Here is an 18,853-nt window from a genome sequence, read left to right as displayed (position 1 = left end):
CCCACCGCCCCCCCCTCTATCCCCCCCTCCCCCACCGCCCCCCCTCTATCCACCCCTGCCCTCCCCCTCCATGCCCCCCCCCACCGCCCCCCCTATGCCCCCCCCTCACCCACCGCCCCCCCCCATCCCCCCCGCCCGCCCCCCTCTATGCCCCCCCCATCCCCCCCGCCCTCCCCCTCTATGCCCCCCCCTCTATGCCCCCCCCTCCCCCACCGCCCCCATCTCCCCCACCGCCGCCCCCCCCTCTATGCCCCCATCTCCCCCACCGCCGCCCCCCCCTCTATGCCCCCCCTCCCCCACCGCCCCCCCCTCTATGCCCCCCCCTCCCCCACCGCCCCCCCCTCTATGCCCCCCCCTCCCCCACCGCCCCCCCCTCTATGCCCCCCCCTCCCCCACCGCCCCCCCCTCTATGCCCCCCCTCCCCCACCGCCCCCCCCTCTATGCCCCCCCCTCCCCCACCGCCCCCCCCTCTATGCCCCCCCCTCCCCCACCGTACCCCCCTCTATGCCCCCCCCTCCCCCACCGCCCCCCCCTCTATGCCCCCCCCTCCCCCACCGCCCCCCCCTCTCCCACCGCCCCCCCCTCTATGCCCCCCCCTCCCCCACCGCCCCCCCCTCTATGCCCCCCTCCCCCACCCCCCCCCTCTATGCCCCCCCTCCCCCACCCCCCCCTCTCCCACCCCCCCCTCTATGCCCCCCCCTCCCCCACCCCCCCCTCTCCCACCCCCCCTCTATGCCCCCCCCCCCACCGCCCCCCCTCTATGCCCCCCCCGCCCCCACCGCACCCCCTCCCCCACCCCCATGCCCCCCCCCTCCCCCACCGCCCCCCCCTTTATGCCCCCCCCGCCCCCCCCTCATGTCCGCACCGCCCCCACCGCCCCCCCCTCCCCCACCGACCCCCCCCTCTATGCCCCCCCCGCCCCCACCGCCCACCCCCTCTATGCCCCCCCCGCCCCCCTCTATGCCCCCCCCTCCCCCCCTCTATGCCCCCCCCCTCCCCCACCGCCCCCCCCTCTATGCCCCCCCTCCCCCACCGCCCCCCCCTCTATGCCCCCCCTCCCCCTCTATGCCCCCCCTCCCCCACCGCCCCCCCCTCTATGCCCCCCCTCCCCCACCGCCCCCCCCCTCTATGGCCCCCTTCCCCACCGCCCCCCCCTCTATGCCCCCCCCGGCCCCCACCGCACCCCCCTATGCCCCCCCGCCCTCTATGCCCCCCTCCCCCACCGCCCCCCCTCTATGCCCCCCCCTCTATGCCCCCCCCTCCCCCACCGCCCCCCCCCACCGCCCCCCCCTCTATGCCCCCCCACTCCCCACCGCCCCCCCCCACCGCCCCCCCCTCTATGCACCCCCCTCCCCCACCGCCCCCCCCCTCTATGCCCCCCCCCTCCCCACCGCCCCCCCCTCTATGCCCCCCCCCTCCCCCACCGCGCCCCCCTCTATGCCCCCCCCCTCCCCCCACCGCCCCCCCCCACCGCCCCCCCCTCTCTGCCCCCCCTCCTCCACCGCCCCCCCCACCATGCCCCCCACCTCCCCCCACCACCCCCCCCTCTATGCCCCCCCCTCCCCCACCCCCCCCTCTCCCACCCCCCTCTATGCCCCCCCCCCCCACCGCCCCCCCCTCTATGCACCCCCTCCCCCACCGCCCCCCCCCCTAAGCCCCCCCTCCCCCAACGCCCCCCCCCTATGCCCCCCCTCGCCCACCGCCCCCCCCCCTCCCCCACCGCCCCCCCCTCTATGCCCCCCCTCCCCCACCGCCCCCCCCTCTATGCCCCCCCCCGCCCCCACCGCCCCCCCCTATGCCCCCCCCCGCCCCCACCGCCCCCCCCTATGCCCCCCCCCGCCCCCACCGCCCCCCCCTATGCCCCCCCCCGCCCCCACCGCCCCCCCCTATGCCCCCCCCCGCCCCCACCGCCCCCCCATGCCCCCCCCCGCCCCCCCATGCCCCCCCCGCCCTCTATGCCCCCCCCTCCCCCACCGCCCCCCCCTCTATGCCCCCCCCCTATGCCCCCCACTCCCCCACCGCCCCCCCCTCTATGCCCCCCCCCTCCCCCACCGCCCCCCCCCTCTATGCCCCCCCCTCCCCCACCGCCCCCCCCCTCTATGCCCCCCCCCTCCCCCACCGCCCCCCCCCCTCTATGCCCCCCCCCTCCCCCACCGCCCCCCCCCCCTCTATGCCCCCCCCTCCCCCACCGCCCCCCCCCTCTATGCCCCCCCCCTCCCCCACCGCCCCCCCCCCTCTATGCCCCCCCCCTCCCCCACCGCCCCCCCCCCTCTATGCCCCCCCCTCCCCACCGCCCCCCCCTCTATGCCCCCCCCCTCCCCCACCGCCCCCCCCTCTATGCCTCCCCCTCCCCCACCGCCCCCCCCCTCCCCCACCGCCCCCCCCCCACCGCCCCCCCCCTCCCCCACTGCCCCCCCCTCTATGCCTCCCCCTCCCCCACCGCCCCCCCCCCCACCCCCCCCCCCCCTCCCCCACCGCCCCCCCCCACCGCCCCCCCCTCCCCCACCGCCCCCCCCTCTATGCCCCCCCCCTCCCCCGCCCCCCCCTCCCCCACCGCCCCCCCCCCACCGCCCCCCCCCTCTACGCCCCCCCCCTCCCCCACCGCCCCCCCCCTCTACGCCCCCCCCCTCCCCCACCGCCCCCCCCTCTACGCCCCCCCCCCCCCACCGCCCCCCCCCTCTACGCCCCCCCCCTCTACGCCCCCCCCTCCCCCACCGCCCCCCCCCCCACCGCCCCCCCCCCTATGCCCCCCCCCTCCCCCAACGCCCCCCCCCCACCGCCCCCCCCCTCTACGCCCCCCCCTCCCCCACCGCCCCCCCCCCCCTCTACGCACCCCCCCCCTCCCCCACCGCCCCCCCCCTCTACGCCCCCCCCCTCCCCCACCGCCCCCCCCCTCTACGCCCCCCCCTCCCCCACCGCCCCTCCCTCTACGCCCCCCCCTCCACGCCCCCCCCTCCCCCACCGCCCCTCCCTCTACGCCCCCCCCCTCCACGCCCCCCCCTCCCCCACCGCCCCCCCCTCTACGCCCCCCCTCACGCCCCCCCCTCCCCCACCGCCCCCCCCTCTACGCCCCCCCTCCACGCCCCCCCCTCCCCCACCGCCCCCCCCTCTACGCCCCCCCCTCCACGCCCCCCCCCTCCCCCACCGCCCCCCCCTCCACGCCCCCCCCCCCCCCCCACCGCCCCCCCCTCCACGCCCCCCCCTCCACGCCCCCCCCTCCCCCACCGCCCCCCCCTCCCCCACCGCCCCCCCCTCCACGCCCCCCCCTCCCCCACCCGCCCCCCCCTCCACGCCCCCCCCTCCCCCACCGCCCCCCCCCTCCACGCCCCCCCCTCCCCCACCGCCCCCCCCTCCACGCCCCCCCCTCCCCACCGCCCCCCCCTCCACGCCCCCCCCCTCCCCCACCGCCCCCCCCTCCACGCCCCCCCCCTCCCCCACCGCCCCCCCCTCCACGCCCCCCCCCCTCCCCCACCGCCCCCCCCTCCACGCCCCCCCCCTCCCCCACCGCCCCCCCCCCTCTACGCCCCCCCCCCTCCCCCACCGCCCCCCCCCTCTACGCCCCCCCCCTCCCCCACCGCCCCCCCCCTCTACGCCCCCCCCCCTCCCCCACCGCCCCCCCCTCTACGCCCCCCCCTCCCCCACCGCCCCCCCCTCTACGCCCCCCCCCCTCCCCCACCGCCCCCCCCTCTACGCCCCCCCCCTCCCCCACCGCCCCCCCCCCTCTACGCCCCCCCCTCCACGCCCCCCCCCTCTACGCCCCCCCCCTCCACGCCCCCCCCCCCCTCTACGCCCCCCCCTCCCCCACCGCCCCCCCCCCTCTACGCCCCCCCTCCACCCCTCCCCCCTCCCCCCCTCCCCCCTCTACGCCCCCCCCTCCCCCCCCCTACGCCCCCCCCTCCCCCACCGCCCCCCCCTCTACGCCCCCCCCTCCCCCACCGCCCCCCCCTCTATGCCCCCCCCCTCCCCCACCGCCCCCCCCCTATGCCCCCCCGCCCCCTCTATGCCCCCCCGCCCCCACCGCCCCCCCTCCCCCACCGCCCCCCCTCTATGCCCCCACTGCCCCCACCGCCCCCCCCCTCTACGCCCCCCCCTCCCCCCCCTCTACGCCCCCCCCTCCCCCACCGCCCCCCCCTCTACGCCCCCCCCTCCCCCACCGCCCCCCCCTCTACGCCCCCCCCTCCCCCACCGCCCCCCCCCTCTACGCCCCCCCCTCCCCCACCGCCCCCCCCTCTATGCCCCCCCCCTCCCCCACCGCCCCCCCCTCTATGCCCCCCCCCCTCCCCCACCGCCCCCCCCTCTATGCCCCCCCCCTCCCCCACCGCCCCCCCCCTCTATGCCCCCCCCCTCCCCCACCGCCCCCCCCCTCTATGCCCCCCCCTCCCCCACCGCCCCCCCCTCTATGCCCCCCCCTCCCCACCGCCCCCCCCTCTATGCCCCCCGCCCCCCACCGCCCCCCCTCCCCCACCGCCCCCCCCTCTATGCCCCCACTGCCCCCACCGCCCCCCCCTCTATGCCCCCCCCCCTCCCCCACCGCCCCCCCTCTATGCCCCCCCCCTCCCCCACCGCCCCCCCCCTCTATGCCCCCCCCGCCCCCCCCCTCTACGCCCCCCCCGCCCCCCCCTCTACGCCCCCCCCGCCCCCCCCCTCTACGCCCCCCCGCCCCCCCCTCTACGCCCCCCCCTCCCCCCCCTCTACGCCCCCCCCTCCCCCCCCTCTACGCCCCCCCCCCCCCCTCTACGCCCCCCCCCTCCCCCCCCTCTACGCCCCCCCCTCCCCCCCCTCTACGCCCCCCCCCCCCACCGCCCCCCCCTCTACGCCCCCCCCTCCCCCACCGCCCCCCCCCTCTATGCCCCCCCCCTCCCCCACCGCCCCCCCCTCTATGCCCCCCCCCTCCCCCACCGCACCCCCCTCTATGCCCCCCCCGCCCCCACCGCCCCCCCTCCCCCACCGCCCCCCCTCTATGCCCCCCACTGCCCCCACCGCCCCCCCCCTCTACGCCCCCCCTCCCCCCCCTCTACGCCCCCCCCTCCCCCACCGCCCCCCCCTCTACGCCCCCCCCCTCCCCCACCGCCCCCCCCTCTACGCCCCCCCCTCCCCCACCGCCCCCCCCCTACGCCCCCCCCTCCCCCCACCGCCCCCCCCTCTATGCCCCCCCCCCTCCCCCACCGCCCCCCCCTCTATGCCCCCCCCCTCCCCCACCGCCCCCCCCTCTATGCCCCCCCCGCCCCCCCTCTATGCCCCCACTGCCCCCACCGCCCCCCCCTCTATGCCCCCCCCGCCCCCCCCCCATGCCCCCCCCCGCCCCCCCCTCTATGCCCCCCCGCCCCCCCTCCCCCACCGCCCCCCCCCTCTATGCCCCCCCCGCCCCCCCCCTCTATGCCCCCCCCGCCCCCCCCCTCTATGCCCCCCCCGCCCCCCCCCTCTATGCCCCCCCCCGCCCCCACCGCCCCCACCCTCTATGCCCCCCCCGCCCCCCCCTCTATGCCCCCCCCGCCCCCACCGCCCCCCCCCTCCATGCCCCCCCCGCCCCCCCCTCCATGCCCCCCCCGCCCCCCCCTCCATGCCCCCCCCGCCCCCCCCCCTCCCCCACCGCCCCCCCCCCTATGCCACCCCCGCCCCCACCGCCCCCCCCCTCCCCCCACCGCCCCCCCCTCTATGCCCCCCCCGCCCCCACCGCCCCCCCCCTCCCCCACCCCGCCCCCCCCCTCTATGCCCCCCCCCGCCCCCACCGCCCCCCCCTCTATGCCCCCCCCCCTCCCCCACCGCCCCCCCCCTCTATGCCCCCCCTCCCCCACCGCCCCCCCCTCTATGCCCCCCCCTCCCCCACCGCCCCCCCCTCTATGCCCCCCCTCCCCCACCGCCCCCCCCCTATGCCCCCCCTCCCCCCACCGCCCCCCCCCTCTATGCCCCCCCCTCCCCCACCGCCCCCCCCTCTATGCCCCCCCTCCCCCACCGCCCCCCCCCTCTATGCGCCCCCCTCCCCCACCGCCCCCCTCTCTATGCCCCCCCTCCCCCACCGGCCCCCCCCTCTATGCCCCCCCCTCCCCCACCGCCCCCCCCTCTATGCCCCCCCTCCCCCACCGCCCCCCCCTCTATGCCCCCCCTCCCCCACCGCCCCCCCCTCTATGCCCCCCCCTCCCCCACCGCCCCCCCCCTCTATGCCCCCCCCCTCTATGCCCCCCCGCCCCACCGCCCCCCCTCCCCCACCGCCCCCCCTCTATGCCCCCCCCGCCCCCCCTCCGCCCCCACCGCCCCCCCCTCCCCCACCGCCCCCCCCTCTATGCTCCCACTGCCCCCACCGCCCCCCCGCCCCCCCCTCTATGCCCCCCCCGCCCCCACCTCTATGCCCCCCCCGCCCCCCCCATGCCCCCCCTCTATGCCCCCCCGCCCCCCCCCTCCCCCACCGCCCCCCCCCACTATGCCCCCCCCGCCCCCCCCTCTATGCCCCCACCGCCCCCCCCTCTATGCCCCACCCGCCCCCACCACCCCCACCCTCTATGACCCCCCCGCCCCCCCCTCCATGCCCCCCCCGCCCGCCCCTCCATGCCCCCCCCGCCCCCCCTATGCCCCCCCGCCCCCCCTATGCCCCCCCCTATGCCCCCACCGCCCCCCCCTCCCCCACCGCCCCCCCCTCTATGCCACCCCCGCCCCCACCGCCCCCCCCTCCCCCACCGCCCCCCCCTCTATGCCCCCCCTCCCCCACCGCCCCCCCCTCTATGCCCCCCCCTCCCCCACCGCCCCCCCCTCTATGCCCCCCCCTCCCCCACCGCCCCCCCCTCTATGCTCCCCCCTCCCCCACCGCCCCCCCCCTCTATGCCCCCCCGCCCCCACCGCCCCCCCTCCCCCACCGCCCCCCCTCTATGCCCCCCCCGCCCCCCCCGCCCCCCCCTCCCCCACCGCCCCCCCTCTATGCCCCCACTGCCCCCACCGCCCCCCCCGCCCCCCCCTCTATGCCCCCCCGCCCCCCCCTCTATGCCCCCCCCCATGCCCCCCCCTCTATGCCCCCCCGCCCCCCCCTCCCCCACCGCCCCCCCCCCTCTATGCCCCCCCCACCCCCACCGCCCCCCCCTCTATGCCCCCACCGCCCCCCCCCCCTCCCCCCCCCCACCGCCCCCCCCTCTATGCCACCCCCGCCCCCACCGCCCCCCCGCCCCCCCCACCCCCCCTCTATGCCCCCCCCGCCCCCACCGCCCCCCCCCTATGCCCCCCCCGCCCCCACCGCCCCCCCCCCTATGCCCCCCCGCCCCCACCGCCCCCCCCTCTATGCCCCCCCCGCCCCCACCGCCCCCCCCTCTATGCCCCCCCCCGCCCCCACCGCCCCCCCCTCTATGCCCCCCCCGCCCCCACCGCCCCCCCCCTCTATGCCCCCCCCGCCCCCCCCCTCTATGCCCCCCCCCGCCCCCACCGCCCCCCCCTCTGTGCCCCCCCCGCCCCCACCGCCCCCCCCTCTATGCCCCCCCCGCCCCCACCGCCCCCCCCTCTATGCCCCCCCCGCCCCCACCGCCCCCCCCCTCCCCCCCCTCTATGCCCCCCCCCGCCCCCCCCGCCCCCCCCTCTATGCCCCCCCCGCCCCCCCCTCTATGCCCCCCCCGCCCCCCCCTCTATGCCCCCCCCTCCCCCACCGCCCCCCCCTCTATGCCCCGCCTCCCCCACCGCCCCCCCCTCTATGCCCCCCCCTCCCCCACCGCCCCCCCCTCTATGCCCCCCCCTCCCCCACCGCCCCCCCCCTATGCCCCCCCTCCCCCACCGCCTCCCCCTCCATGCCCCCCCCTCCCCCACCGCCTCCCCCTCCATGCCCCCCCCTCCCCCACCGCCTCCCCCTCCATGCCCCCCCCTCCCCCACCGCCCCCCCCTCCATGCCCCCCCCTCCATGCCCCCCCCTCCCCCTCCATGCCCCCCCCTCCATGCCCCCCCCTCCCCCTCCATGCCCCCCCCTCCATGCCCCCCCCCTCCCCCTCCATGCCCCCCCCTCCATGCCCCCCCCCTCCCCCACCGCCCCCCCCTCCATGCCCCCCCCCTCCCCCACCGCCCCCCCCTCCATGCCCCCCCCCTCCCCCACCGCCCCCCCCTCCATGCCCCCCCCCTCCCCCACCGCCCCCCCCTCCATGCCCCCCCCCTCCCCCACCGCCCCCCCCTCCATGCCCCCCCCCTCCCCCACCGCCCCCCCCTCCATGCCCCCCCCCTCCCCCACCGCCCCCCCCTCCATGCCCCCCCCCTCCCCCACCGCCCCCCCCTCCATGCCCCCCCCCTCCCCCACCGCCCCCCCCTCCATGCCCCCCCCTCCCCCACCGCCCCCCCCTCCATGCCCCCCCCCTCCCCCACCGCCCCCCCCTCCATGCCCCCCCCCTCCCCCACCGCCCCCCCCTCCATGCCCCCCCCCTCCCCCACCGCCCCCCCCTCCATGCCCCCCCCTCCCCCACCGCCCCCCCCTCTATGCCCCCCCCTCCCCCTCCATGCCCCCCCCGCCCCCCCCTCCATGCCCCCCCCTCCATGCCCCCCCCGCCCCCCCCTCCATGCCCCCCCCGCCCCCACTGCCCCCCCTCTATGCCCCCCCGGCCCCCCCCTCCATGCCCCCCCCACCCCCCCCTCCATGCCCCCCGCCCCCCCCCGCCCCCACCGCCCCCCCCTCCCCCACCGCCCCCCCCTCTATGCCACCCCCGCCCCCACCGCCCCCCCCCTCCCCCACCGCCCCCCCCTCTATGCCACCCCCGCCCCCACCGCCCCCCCACCGCCCCCCCTCCCCCACCGCCCCCCCCTCTATGCCACCCCCGCCCCCACCGCCCCCCCTCTATGCCCCCCCCGCCCCCACCGCCCCCCCCGCCCCCCCCTCTATGCCCCCCCTCCCCCTCCATGCCCCCCCCTCCCCCCCCGCCCCCCCCTCTATGCCCCCCCCTCCCCCTCTATGCCCCCCCCGCCCCCCCCCTATGCCCCCCCCGCCCCCCCCTCCATGCCCCCCCCGCCCCCACCGCCCCCCCCTCCATGCCCCCCCCGCCCCCCCCTCCATGCCCCCCCCGCCCCCACCGCCCCCCCTCTATGCCCCCCCGGCCCCCCCCTCCATGCCCCCCCCACCCCCCCCTCCATGCCCCCCGCCCCCCCCATGCCCCCCCCGCCCCCACCGCCCCCCCCTCCCCCACCGCCCCCCCCTCTATGCCACCCCCGCCCCCACCGCCCCCCCCTCTATGCCCCCCCGCCCCCACCGCCCCCCCCTCTATGCCACCCCCGCCCCCACCGCCCCCCCGCCCCCCCCGCCCCCCCTCTATGCCCCCACCGCCCCCCCTCCCCCACCGCCCCCCCCTCTATGCCCCCACCGCCCCCCCTCCCCCACCGCCCCCCCCTCTATGCCACCCCCGCCCCCACCGCCCCCCCGCCCCCCCTCTATGCCCCCCCCGCCCCCCCTCTATGCCCCCAACGCCCCCCCTCCCCCACCGCCCCCCCCTCTATGCCACCCCCGCCCCCACCGCCCCCCCCTCTATGCCCCCCCCGCCCCCACCGCCCCCCCCTCTATGCCCCCCCCGCCCCCACCTCTATGCCCCCTCCGCCCCCACCGCCCCCCCCTCTATGCCCCCCCGCCCCCACCGCCCCCCCCTCTATGCCCCCTCCGCCCCCACCGCCCCCCCCTCTATGCCCCCCCCGCCCCCACCGCCCCCCCTCTATGCCCCCCCGCCCCCCCCTCCATGCCCCCCCTCCCCCACCGCCCCCCCCTCCATGCCCCCCCCTCCATGCCCCCCCCTCCCCCACCGCCCCCCCCTCCATGCCCCCCCCTCCCCCACCGCCCCCCCCTCCATGCCCCCCCCTCCCCCACCGCCCCCCCCTCCATGCCCCCCCCTCCCCCACCGCCCCCCCCTCCCCCACCATGCCCCCCCCCTCCCCCACCGCCCCCCCCTCCCCCACCATGCCCCCCCCCTCCCCCACCGCCCCCCCCTCCCCCACCATGCCCCCCCCCTCCCCCACCGCCCCCCCCTCCATGCCCCCCCCCTCCCCCACCGCCCCCCCCTCCATGCCCCCCCCCTCCCCCACCGCCCCCCCCTCCATGCCCCCCCCCTCCCCCACCGCCCCCCCCTCCATGCCCCCCCCCTCCCCCACCGCCCCCCCCACCATGCCCCCCCCCTCCCCCACCGCCCCCCCCTCCATGCCCCCCCCCCTCCCCCACCGCCCCCCCCTCCATGCCCCCCCCTCCCCCACCGCCCCCCCCTCCATGCCCCCCCCCTCCCCCACCGCCCCCCCCTCCATGCCCCCCCCTCCCCCCCCGCTATGCCCCCCCCTCCATGCCCCCCCCTCCATGCCCCCCCCGCCCCCCCCTCTATGCCCCCCCTCCATGCCCCCCCCTCCATGCCCCCCCCGCCCCCACCGCCCCCCCCTCCATGCCCCCCCCTCCCCCACCGCCCCTCCCTCCATGCCCCCCCCTCCCCCACCGCCCCCCCCTCCATGCCCCCCCCTCCCCCACCGCCCCCCCCTCCATGCCCCCCCCTCCCCCACCGCCCCCCCCTCCATGCCCCCCCCTCCCCCACCGCCCCCCCCTCCCCCACCGCCCCCCCCTCTATGCCCCCCTCCATCCCCCCTCCCCCACCGCTCTCCCCCTCTATCACCCCCACCCACCCTCCCTCCCTCCCTCTCCCCCCCCCACGACCCCGGGTGCACTCACAGCGGACGGTGTGAAAGCCGCACTTGGGCTGTCTGTCAAAACTACCGCCCAGCTTCAAAACATGCTCCTTGGTGTCAAAGTGAGCGAGAGCTCCTGCATTCATCCCAAACAAAACCAATCAGTCAATAAATAAATAAATAAACAATTGCGAATGTATGAAGCGTCCTCCGTGTGTGTGTCTCTCTCTCGCTCCCCTTCCCTCAGACTCCCGTCACCAACTTCACAGCTCTCCGGGAGGGGAGGGGAGAACCACAAGCCCCGCCTCTTATCCCGTCATCAATTGGCCAGCTGCTATGACTGACGGTTGACGGTTTGTCCCTCTCATTCTTGGATTGGCTACTCTCGCTGTCTATCAGGGTTGTCTTTATCATTGGTCTTTCCATATTTGGTCGCGGCTCTGACGTAGGCAAGTTGCGTCATGAAGGCTTCTGGCTTAGGGGCCCCAGTCACGTGATAAAGAGGCGTTCATCTCTCTCTTTCCCCTCCCCCCCACCACCACCACCAACAAACTTCATTCATTCAAAGTGCCTTCCCCCTGTGCGCTTATTTGGAATCATAGTGCTGAAGAGGTTGTTCAGTCCATCGAATCTGTACTGCCAAAACTTCATTAATACTCACATAAGGCCCATAACTTGAATGTTATGAAATTTCAAGTGCTCATTCCCAAGGGGGAGTGTGAAAGTTTTTTTACTCAATCCCATCTAAACCTCCTGTCCTTCACTTTAAACGTGTGGATAAAGTTAAAAATCACAAAACCAGGTGATAGTTGAATAGGTTTATTCAGAAGTACAAGCTTTCGGAGCGCTGCTCCTTCATCATGTCATTAATGCCACAGGATCATAGCACACAGCATTTATAGCAAAAGATCAAATTGTCAGACAGCTCAGTGTGGCTCTTGTCTTGACGTTTTGACTCAGGAGGACAGTTGCTTTCTACTCACCTTGCCCATACAGCTCAATTGGGATTCACACCCCTATCCCGCCAATGTTTTCCATTCCATCTGCTCCAAAAGGAAACAACCCAAACTTATCCTGCCTCACTTCATCACCAAAAAGCTCAATGCCAGGAAACATCCTGTGGATATCTTAATCTCCTCGAGTGGAACCATATTCTTCCTTTAGAAGCATTCACAAGCACAGGACTTTCCGAAGACATCTTATACCAAACAAGATACTATTTATAAGTACACCTGCTATTAACATATAATGGAAAAAAAATGACTCAGCAGGATCCCACAAACAGCAAATGATAATGGCTGGACAATCCACTTTTCTTTTGGGGGTTGAATAAAGCACAGTAGTGCACCTGCTTGAAAAGTGTTCCGAAGAAGAGTCCTAGAGATGTAAAGCACAGAAACAGACCCTTCGGTCCAACTCTTACATGCTGACCAGATATCCTAAACTAATCTAGGCCCATTTGCCAGCACTTGGCCCATATCCCTCTAAACCCTTCCTAATCATATATGCATCCAGATGTCTTTTAAATTCTGCAATTGTACCAGCTTCTACCACTTCCTCTGGCAGTTCATTCCATATACGCACCGCCCTCTGTGAAAAAGTTGCCAGTTAGGTCCCTTCATCGGACTCAAAACTCTGATTCTCTCTCCACAGATGCTGCCAGATCTGCTGAGTTTCTGCAGCATTTCCTGCTTTCAGGACAGATTTTCAGTATCTGCAACATTTTGCTTTTAGTTGAACTTTCTCATACGATTTGTTCTTTATTTAAAACAATTACAGAAAATGCTGCAGAAACTTAGGAGATCCCACAGCACCTGTCAAGAAACAGATAACATTTTGAATCCAATGACTCTTCTTTGGAATTGGTATTCAATAAGATATTCAACATAATTCCCTGGCTCTTCCTTGAAATAATAGTGGTACTTTTTACCTGATGAAGACTGGGCATCACATTTTATCCAAATAATGGCAACTAGAGTATCACAAATGGAGACCATTCAGTCCTTCATATCCAAGGCACTACTGTTTGGTTAGTGCCAGTCTTAATCTCACCATCTCTTTCTTACATTGTGTATTTTTAACTGCCTCGGATGTCATTTCAGTTCCCTATTTAAAGCCACAATTTTCATAAATCTTCTTTGGTAAACCCTTCACAACCTTCCTGAGGTGTCTTCTTACCACTTAGCATTTACTCAGCATCACATGAGCAGTATTAGCCTTGAATAAATCCAAAAGACTCTAAACTAAAGCACAAAACAATGGGATTCAGAAATAGAAGTACAACTGTTATGCTACACCTGTCACACTGTCCACTCTTTCCCATTCTCAATTATTCCTGGAGCTATTGTACTAACACTGGTCATAAGAATGAGACTACATTTCTGCTAAGAACAAGAAACAGATTTATTCACAGGGTAACTGAATACATTACTGTTCTTTTGGGTGTATTAGTATAGTCAGATCTTGAGCAGATTGACTCTCCTACTAATTTTAAAGTAAAGTAGCTAATCAAACTGAAGTTTGAATACAAAATTATCACTTGGTATTAAGTCCAACTAATGTCGTCACTTATCATGTTTGCCTAATCTTACATACATTCACTATCACAACAGTTTCAATACTACCTAAGCTTCAACATGCACAAGAGGGACTAGTGCAAAAACACAAGTAGTTTTCAAAAGTTATAAACTTGCTTGAGATGATGTATTGTAGTTTATATAGCTTTTGGGGTTGGGTGGGTGTGGTCATTACTCTAAATGGGAAATGATAAATTGTGAATTGCCTGAATAGTTGAAGAGATCTGGGAAGATCAAGGAGATTGAGCAGCTCTACAATAAAGATAGGATAAATAGTTTCCTCCTGTGCTATCTCAGTCAATGATTCCACAATCTTTAATTACATGATAAATTAGTCAATAACCAATTTAAAAAGTGGATGTTTACAATTACCAGCCTTGCATGGCACCGTGGTTAGCACTGCTGCCTCACAGTGCCAGGGGCCTGGGTTTGATTCCAGCTTCAGCATGCCTGTGTGGGTTTCCTCCGGTGCTCTGGTTTCCTCCCACATTCCAAAGATGTGCAGGTTAGGTGAATTGGTCATGCTAAATTGCCATAGTGTTCAGGGATGTGTAGGTTAGGTGCATTTTTCAGGGGGAAATGTAGAGTAATGGGGAATGTGTCTGGATGGGAGACTCTTCAGAGGGTCAGCGTGGACCTCTTGGGCAGAAGGGCCTGTTTCCACACTGTAGGGATTCCATTATTGGGCCATAGTCCAATCATATTTGACCATAAGAGAGAAAATGCTGGAAAATCTCAGCAGATCTGGCAAAGGGTCAAAACAATGTCTGCAGATGCTGGAAACCAGATTCTGGATGAGTGGTGCTGGAAGAGCACAGCAGTTCAGGCAGCATCCAAGGAGCTTCAGGCAAAAGCCCTTTGATTTCGAAGCTCCTTGGATACTGCCTGAACTGCTGTGCTCTTCCAGCACCACTCATCCAGAATCTGGTAAAGGATCAGTTAGACTCGAAACGTCAGATCTTTTCTCTCCTAAGAGACGCTGCCAGATCTGTTGAGAGTTTCCAGCATTTTCTCTTTTGGTTTCAGAATCCAGCATCCACAGTAATTTGCTTTGATCCATATTTGACCATAACATCCCATTGAGATTGAGCAAGTTTACATGACAGCATGGATTTCAGACTACAGCCCGCCGATTCGCCAGGAGCTCAGGCTGTGTTTCGGTAGGAGAGAGGTGGGTGTAATCCCCCCTCCTTTCGCCTATATTAAAATAATATAATTTATCCTGTGTTTCATTTCTCGGATTTCTGATTGTAGGTGCAGGTGGTGAGACGAATGTGCTGATGTGAGGCCGAGGTTTCTGGCGTTGCCCTGGAAACGGCCGCAGGGGCCGTGTGGGAAGGAGCTGTGTCCCTGGGGGAGGCCGAAGGCTGGAGGGGGTCAGCCTGCAGCTTGAAGCATGGATTCTGGGTAGGAGTCAAAGGAGCTTTTCGAGTTTCTTCATCGCGGGATGTTTCCCCTCTCCCTATCTGCCACTTCCCTCCATCTCAATCTCCCACTTCTTCCCCCCACTTTTCCTCCCCCCCCCCTTTCTCCCCCCCCCCTTTCTCCCCCCCACCCCCACCATTCCCCCCCCCCCCAACGCCCTTACCCCCCCTTCATGCGATGACTAATTAACTTTTTGGTAGTTTTTTTAGCAGTCAAAGCTGCTCTTTTAAATTGTGAGAATATTGTTGTGCTGTGAACACTTGTTCAGTGGAAAATGCAATACAAGGTATCTCTCCTATTTTGTGCCAAATGACCAGGGCTGCAGCCATGAATAATTTGGGTGAAGAGGTGAATTGCCAAATTTTTAACTTGGCAGCTGAAGTTGCAGAAAGTTCAAATGATAAGATTCCTATCCTCCTGCTAAAACTGAAAGGTAAGGAATTGTATTAATTGTGACAAAATCAGGCAACCTCAGCTTTATGTAATTTACCTTTTAATTGTACTGTCCAGGAAGTGCTGCCACTAACTTGAGTAAGGTCTAGATCATAATCTTTCCATGCAGTAAATCATTCAAGAAAGGTAGCTGAGCTGGAAGGTTCATTTTGAGACGGTTTGTCACCCTACTAGGTAACATCTTCAGTGGGCCTCCGGGCGAAGCACTGCTGATGATTCCTGCTTTCTATTTATCTGTTTACAGACACATAACAGAGATACACATGAGAATTCCTAGAAGCATGACATTCCAACCGGAACTCTATCAACAAACACATCGGGCTAGACCCCATCTACCACCCCCTGAGAAAACGAACAGGAAATGACATCACCAACCCAAAGAAACCCAAACATATAATTGGAAAGCAGGAATCATGGAATCATCAGCATTGCTTTGCCTGGAGGCCCACTGAAGATGTTACCTTGTAGGGTGACGAAATGTCTGAAAATGAGCTCAGTGAGCAAACCTACATCCAGACCCTCAACCTGAGCTACAAATCTTCGCTATGCCCTTTATAGAAGTTTATAAAATAATGTATAGGCAAAGTTAGTTGGAGGTATCTTTTCCCTAGAATTGGGGAACATAGAACAATACAGCACAGAACAGGCCCTTCGGCTCACGATGTTGTGCCGAACATTTATCCTAGCTTAAGCACCCATCCATGTACCTATCCAATTGCCGCTTAAAGGTCACCAATAATTCTGACTCTGCCACTCCCACAGGCAGCACATTCCATGCCCCCACCACTCTCTGGGTAAACAACCTACCTCTGACATCCCCCTTATACCTTCCACCCTTCACCTTAAATTTACGTCCCCTTGTAACACTCTGTTGTACCCGGGGAAAAAGTTTCTGACTGTCTACTCTATCTATTCCTCTGATCATCTTATAAACCTCTATCAAGCCACCCCTCATCCTTCTCCGTTCCAATGAGAAAAGGCCTAGCACTCTCAACCTATCCTCGTACGACCTATTCTCCATTCCAGGCAACATCCTGGTAAATCTTCTCTGCACCCTCTCCAAAGCTTCCAGATCTTTCCTAAAGTGAGGCGACCAGAACTGCACACAGTACTCCAAATGTGGCCTTACCAAGGTCCTGTACAGCTGCAACATCACTTCACGACTCTTGAATTCAATCCCTCTGCTAATGAATGCTAATACACCATAGGCCTTCTTACAAGCTCTATCCACCTGAGTGGCAACTTTTAAAGATCTATGAACATAGACCCCAAGATCCCTCTGCTCCTCCACCTTACTAAGAACCCTACCGTTAACCCTGTATCCTGCATTCTTATTTGTCCTTCCAAAATGGACAACCTCACACTTGACAGGGTTGAACTCTATCTGCCACTCCTCAGCCCAGCTCTGCATATTGAAGCCCCTTTGCAGATGACAACAGCCCTCCTCACTATGCACAACTTCACCAATCTTCATATCATCTGCAAATTTACTGACCCACCCTTCGACTCCCTCTTCCAAGTCATTAATAAAAATTACAAACAGCAGAGGACCCTGAACTGATCCCTGCGGAACTCTGCTTGTAACTGGACTCCAGGCTGAATATTTACTATCTACCACCACTCTCTGACTTCGACCGGTTAGCCAGTTTTCTATCCCACTGGCCAAATTTCCCTCTATCCCATGTCTCCTGACTTTCCGCATTAGCCTACCATGGGGAACCTTATCAAATGCCTTACTAAAATCCATGTACACTACATCCACTGCTCTACCCTCATCCACATGCTTGGTCACCTCCTCAAAGAATTCAATAAGACTTGTAAGGCAAGACATACCCCTCACAAATCCGTACTGGCTGTCCGTAATCAAGCAGTGTCTTTCAAGATACTCATAAATCCTATCCCTCAGTACCCTTTCCATTACTTTGCCTACCATTGAAGTAGGACTAACTGGCCTGTAATTCCCAGGGTTATCCCTATTCCCTTTTTTGAACAGGGGCACAACATTCGCCACTCTCCAGTCCCCTGGTACCACCCCCGTTGACAGTGAAGACGAAAAGATCATTGCCAACGGCTCTGAAATTTCCTCTCTTGCTTCCCAATAATCCTAGGATATATCCCATCAGGCCCGGGAGACTTGTCAATCCTCAAGTTTTTCAAAATATCCAACACCTCTTCCTTCCTAACAAGTATCTCTTCTAGCTTACCAGTCTGTTTCACACTCTCGTCTTCAACAGTATGGTCCCTCTCGTTTGTAAATACTGAAGAAAAGTACTCATTCGAGACCTCTCCTATCTCTTCCGACTCAATACACAGTCTCCCACTACTGTCCTTGATCGGACCTACCCTTGTTCTCGTCATTCTCATGCTTCTCACTTACGCATAAAATGCCTTGGGGTTATCCTTGATCCGACCCGCCAAAGATTTTTCATGCCCTCTCTTAGCTCTCCTAATCCCTTTCTTCAACTCCCTTCTGGCTATCCTGTATCCCTCCAATGCTCTGTCTGAACCTTGTTTCCTCAACCTTATGTAAGCCTCCTCCTTCCTCTTTACAAGACATTCAACCTCCCTCGTCAACCAAGGTTCCCTCACCCGACCATCTCTTCCCTGCCTGACAGGTACATACATATCAAGGACATGTCGTATCTGTTCCTTGAAAAAGTTCCACATTTCCACGACATCCTTCCCTGACAGCTTATGCTCCTCAGATCCTGTCTTACAGCATCGTATTTACCCTTCCCCCAATTGTAAAACCTACCCTGTTGCACGCACCTATCTCTCTCCATAACCAAGGTGAAAGTCACAGAATTGTGGTCACCATCACCAAAATGTTCACCGACTAACAATCCCATCACTTGTCCCGGTTCGTTACCAAGTACCAAATCCAATATGGCCTCCCCTCTGGTCGGACAATCTACATACTGAGTTAGAAAAGCTTCCTGGACACACTGCACAAACACCGCCCCATCCAATCTACTTGATCTAAAGAGCTTCCAATCAATATTTGGGAAGTTGAAATCGCCCATGACTACTACTCTGTGGCTTCTGCACCTTTCCAAAATCTGTTTCCCAATCTGTTTCTCCACATCTCTGCTGCTATTGGGGGGCCTATAGTAAACACCCAACAAGGTGACTGCTCCTTTCCTATTTCTGACTTCAGCCCATACTACCTCCAAAGGCAGATCCCCCTCAAACTGCCTTTCTGCAGCCATTATACCATTTCTAATTAGCAACGCCACCCCCCTCCTTTTTTACCACCCTCCCTAATCTTACTGAAACATCTGTAACCAGGAACCTCCAACAAGCATTCCTGTCCCTCTTCTATCCACGTTTCCGTGATGGCCACAACATCGTAATCCCAGGTACCGATCCACACCTTAAGTTCACCCACCTTATTTCTGATACTCCTTGCGTTGAAGTATACACACTTGAACCCATCTCTGTGTCCGCAAGTATTCCCTGTCAGTGCTACCTTCTCCACAGCCTCCCTACATTCTTGGACATCCTGACAAACAGCTAGCCTACTTGCTGGACTACAAGTCCGGATCCCATCCCCCTGCCAAATTAGTTTAAACTCCCCCGATGAGTGCTAGCAAACCAATCTCCCAGGATATTGGTGCCCTTCTGGTTCAGGTGCAACCCATCCTGCTTGTACAGGTCCCCCCTTCCCCAGAATGCAGTCCAATTGTCCAAATACCTGAAGCCCTCCCTCCTACACCGTCCTTGCAGCCACGTGTTCAACTGCACTCTCTCCCTATTCCTTGCCACACTGTCACATGGCACCGGCAACAACCCAGAGATGA

The 18,853-nt window shown here is 66.5% G+C and overlaps 2 protein-coding genes across 3 annotated transcripts in view; one reads left to right on the top strand and one right to left on the bottom strand.

Annotated features, from left to right (window-relative positions):
• Window positions 1-10,847, bottom strand: part of eaf2 (ELL associated factor 2) — a 46,711-nt gene extending 35,864 nt beyond the window's left edge. The window contains exon 1 of the mRNA XM_072579940.1: window positions 10,643-10,847. Coding sequence (XP_072436041.1) covers window positions 10,643-10,745 — 103 coding nt within the window. The 5' untranslated portion in view covers window positions 10,746-10,847. The remainder of the gene's footprint in view (window positions 1-10,642) is intronic.
• A 3,636-nt stretch (window positions 10,848-14,483) lies between these two features.
• Window positions 14,484-18,853, top strand: part of LOC140482435 (IQ calmodulin-binding motif-containing protein 1-like) — a 59,313-nt gene continuing 54,943 nt past the window's right edge. For both annotated transcript variants that reach the window (XM_072579939.1, XM_072579938.1), the window contains exons 1-2: window positions 14,484-14,582; window positions 14,918-15,033. In XM_072579939.1, coding sequence (XP_072436040.1) covers window positions 14,572-14,582; window positions 14,918-15,033 — 127 coding nt within the window. In that variant the 5' untranslated portion in view covers window positions 14,484-14,571. The remainder of the gene's footprint in view (window positions 14,583-14,917; window positions 15,034-18,853) is intronic.

The sequence above is a fragment of the Chiloscyllium punctatum genome, chromosome 10, assembly GCF_047496795.1.
Source record: "Chiloscyllium punctatum isolate Juve2018m chromosome 10, sChiPun1.3, whole genome shotgun sequence".
Taxonomy (NCBI): domain Eukaryota; kingdom Metazoa; phylum Chordata; class Chondrichthyes; order Orectolobiformes; family Hemiscylliidae; genus Chiloscyllium; species Chiloscyllium punctatum.
The sequence above is the reverse complement of the archived record's forward strand: the minus strand, read 5'-3'. Positions and strand labels throughout refer to the sequence as shown.